Raw genomic sequence first — 13493 nt, 5'->3', positions numbered from 1 at the left:
CGTTCTTCCCATTTCGTTAATGGATGTATCGTGAGAAAAACTGCTTTTGTTCCACTGTACAAGTTTTAATTTATACAGTCTTACTGTATCTTCACATTGTCTAAGAGGAGATCGTAAAACAACTACAAGATTATTTAAATTCCTCACTGACAACTGTTTCTTGGAATGTTCTACAGAGATTTTTCTACAATACTTCTTTTTCTGTCTTAGAGTACCTCTTACGACAGTAGATAAGTTTAGTAGGCATCAATTTCTCTATTCATTAACTTTGAAATTTTATGATGGGAAAACAAGATCAACTGTATCTACATGTAAGAAACAGGACATGCTCAGACTGAATATCAATGGGATAGGAAATAGGTAGAAGCCTGTACAGATAATAGAATTATCTGCATCCACAAGTATCTTATACCTATTTGCATCTGCAAGTCTTATCCTTGTCTGCATATACTGTATTTAAAAATCTGTAAACCATTTTGACCTGTTCAGAATGCCACTGCTCTGATGGTAGGATTGCCCATGGTCTAAATTTTGATCTGCTGATGTCGTGCCTAATAATTTGCATTCCACTGACTGAGAACATAGAGCCTAATCATGATCACAATTTAATACAACATATTTTATCATATTTATATTCATGATACATTACAGAAATTATAAGTTTCTGGGGTAATTAATGACACAAATTCTGTGAAATATTCTGCAAAACATTTCCGTAACACTGAAAAGAAAAATGAAGTCACGTCATTGTTGTCACTGCATATTGTTTAAAGCTAGTCAATGCTTCATTTAACAAATGTACATTAATTCACCAAGTTTTTAAACAAAAATTTAAACATCCTAAACCTATCAACATGCTAAGCACTGTGTTGTATACTTGTAATTATATTTAAGAGGAATTTTGATAGATTCACTGATTTTATACTACACATTATTTGTAACGTATGTTAGAGACGAACAGGAGTCAGATCATGAATCAAAGACAATGTATGTAAACCATACACTTCATTTCTGTCTTGGATCCTTTAAACCGCACCTCATGGTAAAATACTTAAATGAAAAAGAAATTAACCTGGTAAGTCAGGAAGATCAAGCGGAACATCTATTTGTGGGACCTCTCCAAGATCTGGTGAATAGAAGTAGTTCTCTCCTGTATCGTGCTCTAGCTGCTCCCGCTGAGATATTGACAGTGGAGCAGCTTCCATATGGTGTTCGTCTTCATCCAAAATTTGCCGAGACTTTGTTAGAGCACCAAGAGGATCCAGCATGACATAACGCTTGTACCTGAAAAATACAACTAGTCTTCATATTTTTCCTTTGATTTTGTTTCCACGTTGGTTTTAATGGCAAAAGCAAAACAAGAGAAAGAATCAAATGATGGAAACAGCCTGGCCGTCTCTATCACCTGATCTTAATCTGTGTGACTTCTGGCTGTGAAGCTATCTGAAAGATTTTGTGTTCAGTGTTATAATTGCAAACTTAGCTGCATTGAAGGCACACACTGCACAACACATTCTGAACGTGCCCCCAGAAACAATTCAATCACTTATGGAACATGCTGTTTCTTGATTTCAATTTGTTGCAGAAAATGGTGGACAGCATATTGAACATGTTTTGCACCAGTCACACGTACATTAATAATTTGATTTGATTTTGATTGATGCTTTTATGCTGTTTTTGGCCTCAGGACAATTAAAAACCGATTTTTCCCATCCAATGTGATATGACCTTGCCGTGGTGGACCAGCTTACGTAAACACAGTATTACACATTTACTCTGTGTAATACAGTTTGTTTAGTCTCAAACGTACACCTTAGGCATTGTTGCACGATGCATTCGTCATCTGTGGTCGACTACACCTTGTCAAGGACCTGTTATAATGTTCCCATAAAAATGTTTCCCTCTTAGATACTTACATCCTATTACCTACTCTCATATAAGAAGATGGAGTTTAGATGTTGTACATATTAGAACAGTGATGTAATTATAAAGTCGTTAGTATATTTGTGAATGGATGGCTTTCATATTCAAAAAATATTTGGAAACTTTTTCGTACTGGTGATTTAACCAGACATTTCCTGTTTACCATTTAATGACCCATACTTCTTGTTTCTATGACACTTAAATTATGATGTAATACTCCTCAAACATACACATACACTATATGATCAAAAGTATCCAGACACCTCCAAAAACATACGTTTTTCATATTCGGTGCATTGTGCTGCCACCTACTGCCAGGTACTCCATATGAGCGACCTCAGCAGTCATTAGACATCTTGAGAGAGCAGAAATACATCTGTACACGAGATTTCCACACTATAAACATCCCTAGGTCCACTGTTTCCGATGTGAAAGTGAAGTGGAAACGTGAAGGGACACATACACCACAAATGCGTACAGGCCGACCTCATGTGTTGACTGACAGAGATCGCCAACACTTGAAGAGGATTGTAATGTGTAATAAGCAAACATCTATCCAGACCATCACACAGGAATTCCAAACAGCATCAGGATCCACTGCAAGTACCACACAACATCAGGACCACTGCAAGTACTATACTATGACAGTTAGGCGGGAGGTGATAAAATTTTGATTTCATGGTTGAGTGGCTGCTCATAAGCCACACATCACGCTGGTAAAGCCCAAATGATGCCCTGCTTGTAGTAAGGAGCATAAACATTGGACGACTGAACAGTGGAAAAACGTTGTGTGGAGTGACGAATCATGGTACACAATGTGGCAATCCGATGGCAAGGTGTGGGTGGGTATATCCCCGGTGAATGTCATCTGCCAGCATGTGTAGTGCCAACAGTAAAATTTGGAGTTGGTGGTGTTATGGTGTGGTCTTGTTTTCCATGGAGGGGGCTCGCACCCCTTGTTGTTTTGCATGGCACCATCCCACCAAAGGCCTACATTGATGTTTTAAGCACCTTCTTGTTTCCCACTGTTGAAGAGCAATTCAGGGATGGCAACTGTGTCTTTCAACACAATTGAGCACCTGTTCATAATGCACGGTCTGTGGTGGAGTGGTTACACAACAATAACATCCCTGTAATGGACTGGCCTGCACAGAGTCCTGACCTGAATCCTACACAACACCTTTGGGATGTTTGGAACTCCGACTTCGTGCCAGGTCTCACCGACTGACATCGATACCTTTCCTCAGTGCAGCACTCCATGAAGAATGGGCAGCCATTCCCGAAGAAACCTTCCAGCAACTGATTGAATGATTGCCTGCGAGAGTAGAAGCTGTCATCAAGTCTAAGGGTGGGCCAACACCAAATGGAATTCCAGCATTACCGATGGACGGCGCCATGAACTTGTAAGTCATTTTCAGCCAGGTGGCCGGATACTTTTGATCACATAGTGTATCTGGAGTTTATGTGGTATGTGATTTTTTTTATAGTTTTTATTGCTTGGCAACAATTCTACTCACATGATTTTCAAAGATTTCTCTGTTCATTGTTTTTAGACATTGCACCATACTCTATACAATGAAGTATTCCACATGTATATGAGGTAATTCCTAGGCTATTAGGTACTTGTATTAGTCTGACATTACTGATGTTACTTTGATATCCTGGAAATATGCAGATGTGAATTTGTGAATATATTGTACTATTAAAAAAATGTTATATTATACATTAGCTATTTTCATAATGATCGATTGTAAATCATGTTTGTTTCTTGGATTGTAACATCTTCAATGGATACACTCTTTGGTGTGGTGTGATACATTTACTGTTGTTCTACAGGTATCCTTGATGCTCAGTCTCTGTACCTGAGTTGAATTAGTCACAGTAGTTCAATGGTAACTTTTGATGTGTATCATAATATGCCCTGGAGTATGGCATTCATCTATAGCATGATATATGAAATGTAAAAGTTGTATTATTTTTTGCTTTGTAAGATGTTATTACATAACGAATATGGATTGTGTATTTTTTGTCAGTAACATATATTGTTCATTTCTGTTTATTTCGTATAGTCCCTGGATGATGGCTGAAAAACCAAAACTGGTCAGAGTAAATGTGTAAAATTCAGTAAAGCAAAGTTAACATGCATATCATAAAATAGGTAGCAAGAGACCCGAGTTTGAATCCCAGTCTTTGTACAAATTTCATTTGTCACTTCATCTGCACATGTGCAGGATACAAAATGACTTAGACAAAATTTCTAGTATGTGTGATGAATGGTAGCTGGCTCTAAATGTAGAAAAATTTAAGTTACTGCAGATAAGTAGGAAAAACAAATTCGTAATATTTGAAAACAGCATTAGTAGTGTGTTCCTTGACACAGCCAGGTCACTTAAATATCTAGGTGCAATGTTGCAAAGCAATATGAAATAGAACAAACAAGTAAGCATTGTTGTGGTTAAGGCGAATGGTCAACTTCGGTTTATTGGGAGAATTTTGGGAATGCGTGCTTCGTCTGTAAAGGAGCCCCCAGGGCGAGTTTGAATATCATGGGCTTAACCAAATCCAACATACAGTTGTTCGAACATCACGGGTGTCAGTCGCAAGTCCTCCTTCACCAGCACTCTCATGAGAATACAACCAAAGCGACATAGGCTACCTACTGTTGTCTTTACCGACCATTTCAATGCACACTTCACTTGTGCAGGGTTGGGCGACAAGTCCTGCAAGCACGTCATCCAATCTTACTCCGTTGGATTACCATTTGTGGGGTTGGCTTAAGAGTGGAGTCCACAAGTGCAGAGTTGACACAAAGGAGGAACTTCTTGCTCATATGTTACATGCATGTTCTCTGTTAAAGAACCATACAAGTGAGCTCAGATTAGCAACACAGCAGCTGTCTACAAGAGCTGCAAAATGCATTGCAGTTGACTGTGGACTTTTTGAACACCTTTTATGAGGAAACATACACAATTAAACAAAATATTAGAGCACAATGTTTCATTCACTATCACCTGCATTTGTCCCGTTCGATACTGTTTTCACTAGTTTCATCAGAAACACTTCAGAACAGGACATAAGCTCGTACGACCTTTTTGGTCAGAATTACTACTACTACTACTACTACTACTACTACTACTACTACTATCATCATCCCTCAAAGCATGTACCTTCCTTCCAATTCACCCTATAGAATACTGGTACAGCCATTTCTTGAGTACTGCTCATGTGTTTGGGATCCCAATCAGGTCGGATTAAAAGAAGACATTGACCCAATTCAGAGGTGGGGTACTAGATTTGTTACTGGGTTCAAACAACACACAAGCATTACAGATATGCTTCGGGAACTCAATTAAGAATCCCTGGAAGGAAGGCAATGTTCTTTCCAAGGAAAGCTATTAAAAAATTTTTAGAGAACTGGGGTTTGAAGCTGACTGCAGAATGATCCTGGTGCACCGACATACATTTCATGTAAGGACCACTAATATAAGAGGAATTAGGGCCCATACAGAGGCATATAGATAATCTTTTTCCCTTGCTCTATTTCCAAGTGGAACTGGAAGAGAAAGACTAGTAGTGGTACAACGTACCCTCCACCAAGCTCCATACGGTGGTTTGTGGGTTATGTATGAATATAGATGTCGATATAGATACAGATGTAGATTTGTATTCCATTAACATCTCTGCTTCAAATTTGGAGTGCTGTATAACAAAGTACTCCCCAAATGTGTGTCCCTGACAGAACTTCTACAAGTTTTGCAGACCCCAAACATGCTCAATAGAAAGTCCAGAAAAACAAGAATGCCATTAAGAAATCAGTTCACATGAAGCACTGTTTTGCAACAACCTGAAGGTTTGTTTGAGAGTGACATTTACAGGAGGTTCTCTGTGGACATAGTAAACATGAGACAGAGCTGAGTAAAGCTTCAATTACTGAACTAGGCACAATGACAGCAGCAGATGATGCACAGTCCAGACAGTTTAAATCTCACAGGAAGATGGATACTGGACTGTGCACCATTCCACGAGAGACTTTATTCAGGGAGATTTATATATTCGGCTTTTACATGTCGTCATATATTTCTTTGAAAATAACATCAGTATGATGTGAACCGAGTACATCAAAGCGAAAGTAAACGTGAGTTATGTGTAGTACCAGCTTACTTAGAATTTATTTTCTTTTACATACATGATGCACTCCATTGCTAAACAGTAAAATAGGAAAACTGGACTGACAACACAATGTAGTCTATTATGATGCATGTCTCTCCGTATCACTTACGGGTTTTCAGAAGTGTTGAATAGGAGTAGAGAGCTAATAGAGTCCACATCACTAGGGAGACTCCCCAGTCCTTCTTCAGGGGCAATTTCCATATTTCTTCTTAACAGTTTACTGCTAACTTTTACATGAAAAAACTGCAATCTGTCCTGGAACAAAAATTTGGAACAGATTTATAACAATGAAATGCAAAGCAAAACTAGTAAAACTAGGCTGTCATCTCCCAGAAATGCCTGAAAATATTACACCCCCCCCCACCACCACCACCACCACCACATATGCGCGCTCCCTCCCTCTCTCTCTCTCTCTCTCTCTCTCTCTCTCTCTCTCTCTCTCTCTCTCTGTGTGTGTGTGTGTGTGTGTGTGTGTGTGTGTGTGTGTGTGTGTGTGAAGATTGCTGCTACCCTTCCAAATGAGCCCCAAGTTCACTGCTTGCAGAACGGTATCCAAGGCTTTTTAAAACTCAATAAACTTGGCATCACTATAAGCTCCACTATTTCCTGTCTCCTAAATCTTGTGAATGAACAAAGCAAGCTGCATTTCACACAATTGGTGCTTGCAGAATCCTTGTTAATTCCTACACAGGAGTTGTTTGGGCTCCAGGAAAGTCTCAATATGCTGGCACAATATAATTCTGTAGGAAACTGACATCAGTGGGACAAGGCTATAGTTTTGTGCACAGGTCTTACTGATTGAAATGGCTGTAGCCTTCTCCAGTCGTATGGCACACTTCATTGACCCAGTCACCTGTGGTAATCTGAATGCTAGAAGAGGTGCCATTTCCTTCATATATTCAATACAGAATCTAACGGACACCTCATCAGGTGACCTTTCCTGAACCATTCCATTTGAGCTGCTTTTCAATTCTGCGGTCCCTATTTCCATACCTGTTATTTTTGCATCTGTGTGATGGTCAAAGTTATGATATGTAGTATGGTCTTCTTCAGTAAAGCAGGTTTGGAACACAGAATTTGTCATCTTCCATCTCAGTTGTCTTTGCACTAGTTTTTGCTTTGTTCAGCCTTCTTCCCTTTTTTAATCGACTATACACGTATCTATGCTTTTTTTTTTATTAACTTCCTAATATTATTGCTGAAATGTGATGAGTTGTTACCATCTCTCACTGTCTTCTTGACATCAATTTATTTGGCACGTAGCCTAGAATATGTATGAACTTCTGCCAGAGATTCTCTACATTCTTTTTCTCCCACCTGAATGTTTGCTGTCGAGTGCACAGATCTGTTAAGATTTATTTGAATCTTCAAATCCAAGGAACTAAGGTAATCGGTGACAGCAATGGATATGGAGGTACATCATTATTAAATCTTATACTTTCTGGTAGTTCACCAAAGATCTTCTATACCCATGTGTGTTGATTCTTTAAATTTAGCAAATATTTAGAGCCTACAGAGAAAATTTGAATCCCATGTTGCATGAATCACAATAAATGTGAAACAGATTTTCACTGCTACCTGCCAACATTTTAAGAACTAAAGGTACCATCACAAATATAAGCAGCCACAAAATTTAAATCTAGATATACATTTCTTTACTGAGGAACAGAGCAAATGTAGGCTTTATCGTAGACAATAAAATTAAAAAAGAAATATTACAGGCAGACCAAATCTCTGATGGAATGGATAAACTTGCTCTAAAAATAAACAAAAGATACTACTGATGCAAATAAGCACAAGCATTAAATAACATATTAATTATACATCATGGTTTCTTAAGATATAGTGTAAAAATAGATGCAAAGTTAGAAGAAACAGACTCATCAGACAGGAAGTTGAAAATTTAGTTTATGAGAATTTATTTACTAATAGGGTGGTATACAAGACTGAATAAAGCAACAAGCTCAGCATGTTAGAAAATGAATCTCGTATTGGCATCTTGTGGAGTAGCAGTTAGCACCCTGACTGGCATGCTGCTGGTCACCAGTTCAAAACTTGCCACCAGCAAATATTTGTTATTTAGTTGTGTCATTTCTGGGAGGTCCTTGAAACTTCTTACATTTGCATATTCTGAAATATTCTGTTTGTAGAAAATCAGCACTGAATGTGCACAAATGTAGAATCCAACATTTACACATGTTTGGACTCTGCAAACCCCTGTGAAGTGCAGGGCAAACCCCTGTGAAGCGCAGGGCAAACAGTACTTCCCACTGTACCACTTATTAGAGATTCTTGCTGCTTCATTCACATAAGGTTGGTTGGTTCTATTCATATAAGGAGTGCAGAAAGAAAGATGGATTCAGTGCCTCTGCACATACCGTGAGTAGTCTAATCTTGCCTTTGCAGTCAACACAGGATCAATAGGTGGGGGTGGAGGGTGGTTGTATATTCACAGACAAACACATTATGCTGGTTCTCGAAACTTTGTAAGTATGCATCGTGGGATACTTGGTGTTTTACCTTCAAGCATCTGCAAGTCAGGTTATTCAGTATTTGATTGACAGCCCCCCATGGTTCAAACAAACCTGAGGCCATTTGCACTGCCTTTCTTTGTATTTCTTCAGTATTCCATGTTAGTCCAATTTGTTATGAGTCACACACACTTCAGCAATTTTCTGTAAAGGGTCACAAAGGTGTTATGTGGGCAATTCCTTTATAGAATAACTGCATTTTCCCAATATCCTACCAATTAACCGAAGTCTGCCAACTACCTTTCCTACAAAGTCTGCCAAATACGTTGCCTACAAGTGTGCTTCTGTGATCATTCCATTTCTTATCCCCATAAATTGTGACCCCCAGGTATTTGAATGATATCACTCATAATTCATTGATATTGTTTCTGCATCTTATAAAGTGCAATATTCAACATTCCTCAACATTTAAAGCAAGTTTCCAATCTTTGTGCTACTTTGAAATCTTGTCAAGATATGACTAAATATTTTTGCAACTTTTTTCTGATAGTGACAACATTATGAAATGGATGGACTGCTACTCACCATAGAGAGATGTTGAGTCGCAGATAAGCACAACAAAAAGACTGCTAAACATGTGAGCTTTTAGCCGAAAGCTCACGTTTAGTAGTCTTTTTGTTGTCTGTCTGACTCAACATCTTCTCCATATGATGAGTAGCAAGCTATCCTTTCCAAAATACTGTCATTTTTCCATCCTGGATTTTCCATTGTTTGCTTTTTTCTGATAGTACTTTATTACAGATAACTGCATCATCTGCAGAAAGTCTGAGGTTACTATCAGTACTGTCTGCCAAGTCATAACTCTCCATTGCTCACACAGATGGCACTCGTCAGTTACATGATTTTCCCACTCTACTTTGTCTGACTGGACTGGATGCAGTTTGTGCAATTTTCAGTACCTTTCCATTAACTCTCCATCCGTTAGCTTCAGCCATCAGTGGCTTTCTGTTATGCAGGGTTGCAGTGTTTATGAAATATTATTATGTCTTTGAGGACCTCTGTCATCCACGAGAGCACTACTGCTACAATCTAAAAGAAAGTAAATGTATGTTACTTCACTGCTTGCCAAGTTGCAATCCAACTTTAACATGTGTAATTTTAGGTGTATCTTAAAATAATTACAGTTAATTTGCTGTTTATCTAGATTACTTACCTACAACAAGGAAATATTCTCTACACTTTTAGTTTACGGAATAAATGTCAGTGGCTTTCCTAAAACCCATAGGGACAAGTTCAGTAGAGGTTCTGATGTATAGCTGGAGTGGTTCCACAAGCTGAGTGATGAAGATTTGGCAGTGATATTCCTGGCTCTAGGAACAAGGATTGTGTACATGAAAGTGGCAATGATTCAGGCACAGAACAAAAAGTATCAGAATATGATGAATATGAATCACAGGAAGAAGTAATCCAAGAGGACATATTTCTTTTAGGAAATGATGGAATAGCTGAATGGAGGAAAAGTAAATATCCTACCAATGTTAGAATAAGTTCTTTTAATATTATTATGTCTGTACCTGGATCCAGAAACAAAGCTCATATAACACAGACATAAATAGATATTAAAAAGTAATTTTTGTATGAAAATTTAATGCCCATTATTGCAACATGTCCTAGTATTTACATCAATGAAGTTTGTAGTAACTTTTCTAGGGAAAGGAATGCCTAAGAGACAGATGTAAGAGAGATCAGAGCTTTCATTGGTTTGTAATATGAAATGAAATGATCGTAAGGCATTGGCCAGGAGGCCCTGTCCAGGGAAGTCTGGCCGCCCTGTTGCAAGTCTTATTTCATATGACGCCACATTGGGCAACTTGCGAGTCGATTAAGATGAAATGATGATGATAACACGACACCCAGTCCAAGGGTGGATAAAATCTCCAACCTGGCCGGGAATCGAACCCGGGCCCGCTGCATGGGAGGCAAGCACATTACAACTCAGCTAAGCACGCAGACGGTTTGTAATATATGTGTGAATGTCTGAAATGTTGTAGAGTTGTGGGATAACTCATTGGGCAATGGACTTTAATCATGCTACTTATGCACGAGTGAAAACTGATTCAGGTTGCACTTGAGATGTCTGCAGTTTGATAGCACTCTTGATAGGTGTATTCACAGAGAGAATGACAAGTTGCCTGCTATCAAAGAGGAACTGGAGCTATTTATGCACGTTTACCAAAAATATTTTATCATCTAGTGTATACCTCACTGTATTTGTGTATGAAGTGTATTATATTTAGATTTAAATAAAATACTTCTAAAATAATTTGTATAGACCATTCAAAGTGTCCAAATTCACTGCTAATGTTTTAGATGACACATTCCATCCACACGAGTGAGTGTGTCAGGAATTGTCGAGCGAGTGTCAGAAGGTTAATAAACAATGTGAACAGCAAAAGCCCCAGCACATTTCTGTGGGACACCATAGAAGTTACCTCTACATCTGTCAATGACTCCATCCAAGATAACATGCAGTGTCCTCCCTAACACTAAATCCTCTATCCAGCCAGAAATTTCATTTGATACCCCATATGTTTGTACTTTTGTTATTGAGTAGTACTTTTGGAATTTATTTTGTAAAGGAACATTTGAAAACGGAGATCAGCATTTCTACTTTTGTTTTGCTACACTCAATTTCAGTTCCTTTGTCATCCACAGATACCTGGAAATGCTAACATTAGTGCCGCTGACAGCTTTTATGTATGATCAGAATTTTTTAGGTTCTGTATGAGCTATTCTAATAAGATTCTATCACAGTAGTCACTGAAGGTTTCACAAATTCACTTCTGACATTTAGACAAGTTTTATTTAGCATTTTTCTATCTGTATAGCTCTACGATTTGTTTTACAACTATTGCAGGCTTAGATCGTGGGGTCATGTTACACGCATGGGAGAAGCAAGGTTACCCAAGAGACTCATGGGTTCAGCAGTAGTCAGGGTAGACCAAGGAGAAGGTACCTGGATTCGGTTAAGAATGATTTTGAAGTGATAGGCTTAACATCAGAAGAGGCACCAATGTTGGCACTGAATAGGGGCTCATGGAGGAATTTTATAAGGGGGACTATGCTCCAGACTGAACGCTGAAAGGCATAATCAGTCTTAAATGATGATGACGATGATGACGATGATGAATATATAGGGTGACAATTATTGAATTATTGAACTATATGAAAAAAATGTAAATTAGTTACAAACTATAGTGTGCACACACTTAATTCAACATATAAACGTCATTACAGATATTCAGATTTAGGTCATGACATGTTCGACATGCCAGCCATCACTGACGATAATGTGCTGCAGACAAATAGCGAAATTCTGCATGACCCCCTGAAGTGTCGGAACATCAATGCAGTCGATGACCTTTTGAATGGCTGTTTTCAGCTCAGCAATAGTTTTGGGGTTATTGCTGTACACCTTGTATTTAATACAGCCCCACAAAAAGGCTGTCTCATGTGTACAGATCTGGAGAATATGGCGGCCAATCAAGACCCATGCCAGTGACCTCTGGGTGCCCCAGAGCCAGAATGCAGTCCGCAAAGTGCTCATCCATGGCATCAAACACTCTCCTGCTTAGATGGGGTCGAGTTCTGTCTTGCATGAACCATGTCTTGTGAAATCAGGGTCACTTTGGATAATGAGGATGAAATCATCTTACAGTACCTTCACATACTGTTCAGTAGTCACCGTGCCATCAAAGCATATTGCACCAATTATTCCGTGACTGGAAATTGCATACCACACAGTCACCCATTGAGGGTGAAGAGACTTCTCGATTGTGAAATGTGGATTCTCAGTCCCCCATATGCACCAATTTTACTTATTGACAAACCCATCCAAATGAAAGTGGACTTGATTGCTAAACCAAACCATGCACAAACTTACTAATTCCCATCACACCCGACCAACCATGTAGTTTGAACATCCTAGTATCTGAGGTGAAAGACCCAGTTATAAGGTTATGTCCTTCCTTGATCCTGAGTCTTGCTCAAAAAAATCTTAAATGCAGCTTCAATATCTATCTTTGTAGATTTGAGATTCTGTCTACTGCAACAAAAACACTACTTCCATTTTCCATTAATATATCATTTCATTGTATGCTTAGATTTACCCCAGAAATCTCACCAGTATCAATTTTGGGTTTTAGTAAGCTTTCTGTACCTTGTATAATGTCAGCTCCACTTTTTTAACTTCAAACTCTGGCACTTTGTTGTGAATATCTTGGCAGTTGATCACTCATTTTAAAGTCTCAACTATGGGAGCCATTTCTTTGGATCTGACACTAACACTTTGTGGTATCCTACAACTGTAGTTATTTGGACTGGATGGAGATTCCCTTAATCTAAAAAAATCTTGTGTGTACCCCACTCACAATCAGTCACCAGTATTGCAGACTCTGATGTGTGGTGTACACCTGACCCATTTATGGCACCCTATGATTCATCAACCCTGTGGTGTATGTTGAGATAGTCACAGCCTAGCCAGGTATTCTGATGACTGACAGACCCCCAACCTTTTGCACTTGCCTCCCCCTGACACAGATTACAGCAGACTTTTTAACGCATAAGCCTTTGATTGAAGCCTTCCGCTCAGCTCAGAACCAGATGCCACAATGATGACTATAGGTCTCCCAGCTTCATGGCTTCTCACCATCTAGGAAGTAAATATGCAGCCATGGTGTGTAAGTAACATAAACAACTAGCAGGAAGCAACCTCTGCTGCATGCCAATTAATATTTTGAAGAAATTCCCCCTTTCCTACTCTGCCTGTTTCCCTACCAATCCAAGGATGATAGTCCATTAATAGTGGTTGGAAAAATTTCATTCAGTAATCCCACTTCTCCATAAGTGTCAGAAAACTCCCTTTTATAA

The 13493-nt window shown here is 38.8% G+C and overlaps 1 protein-coding gene across 1 annotated transcript in view; it reads right to left on the bottom strand.

Moving 5' to 3' along the window:
- The window catches only part of LOC126183866 (WASH complex subunit 1-like), a 70881-nt gene that overhangs the window by 23096 nt on the left and 34292 nt on the right, over nucleotides 1–13493 (bottom strand). Inside the window, exons 4-5 of the mRNA XM_049926158.1 lie at nucleotides 6203–6348; nucleotides 1073–1284 (exon numbers count right to left, since the gene is read on the bottom strand). Of these exons, the coding sequence (XP_049782115.1) occupies nucleotides 1073–1284; nucleotides 6203–6348 (358 nt within the window). The remainder of the gene's footprint in view (nucleotides 1–1072; nucleotides 1285–6202; nucleotides 6349–13493) is intronic.

This window comes from Schistocerca cancellata, chromosome 4 (genome assembly GCF_023864275.1).
Source record: "Schistocerca cancellata isolate TAMUIC-IGC-003103 chromosome 4, iqSchCanc2.1, whole genome shotgun sequence".
NCBI classification, from domain to species: Eukaryota; Metazoa; Arthropoda; class Insecta; order Orthoptera; family Acrididae; genus Schistocerca; species Schistocerca cancellata.
Note: the sequence above shows the minus strand (reverse complement) of the source record. Positions and strands in the feature narration are given on the sequence as shown.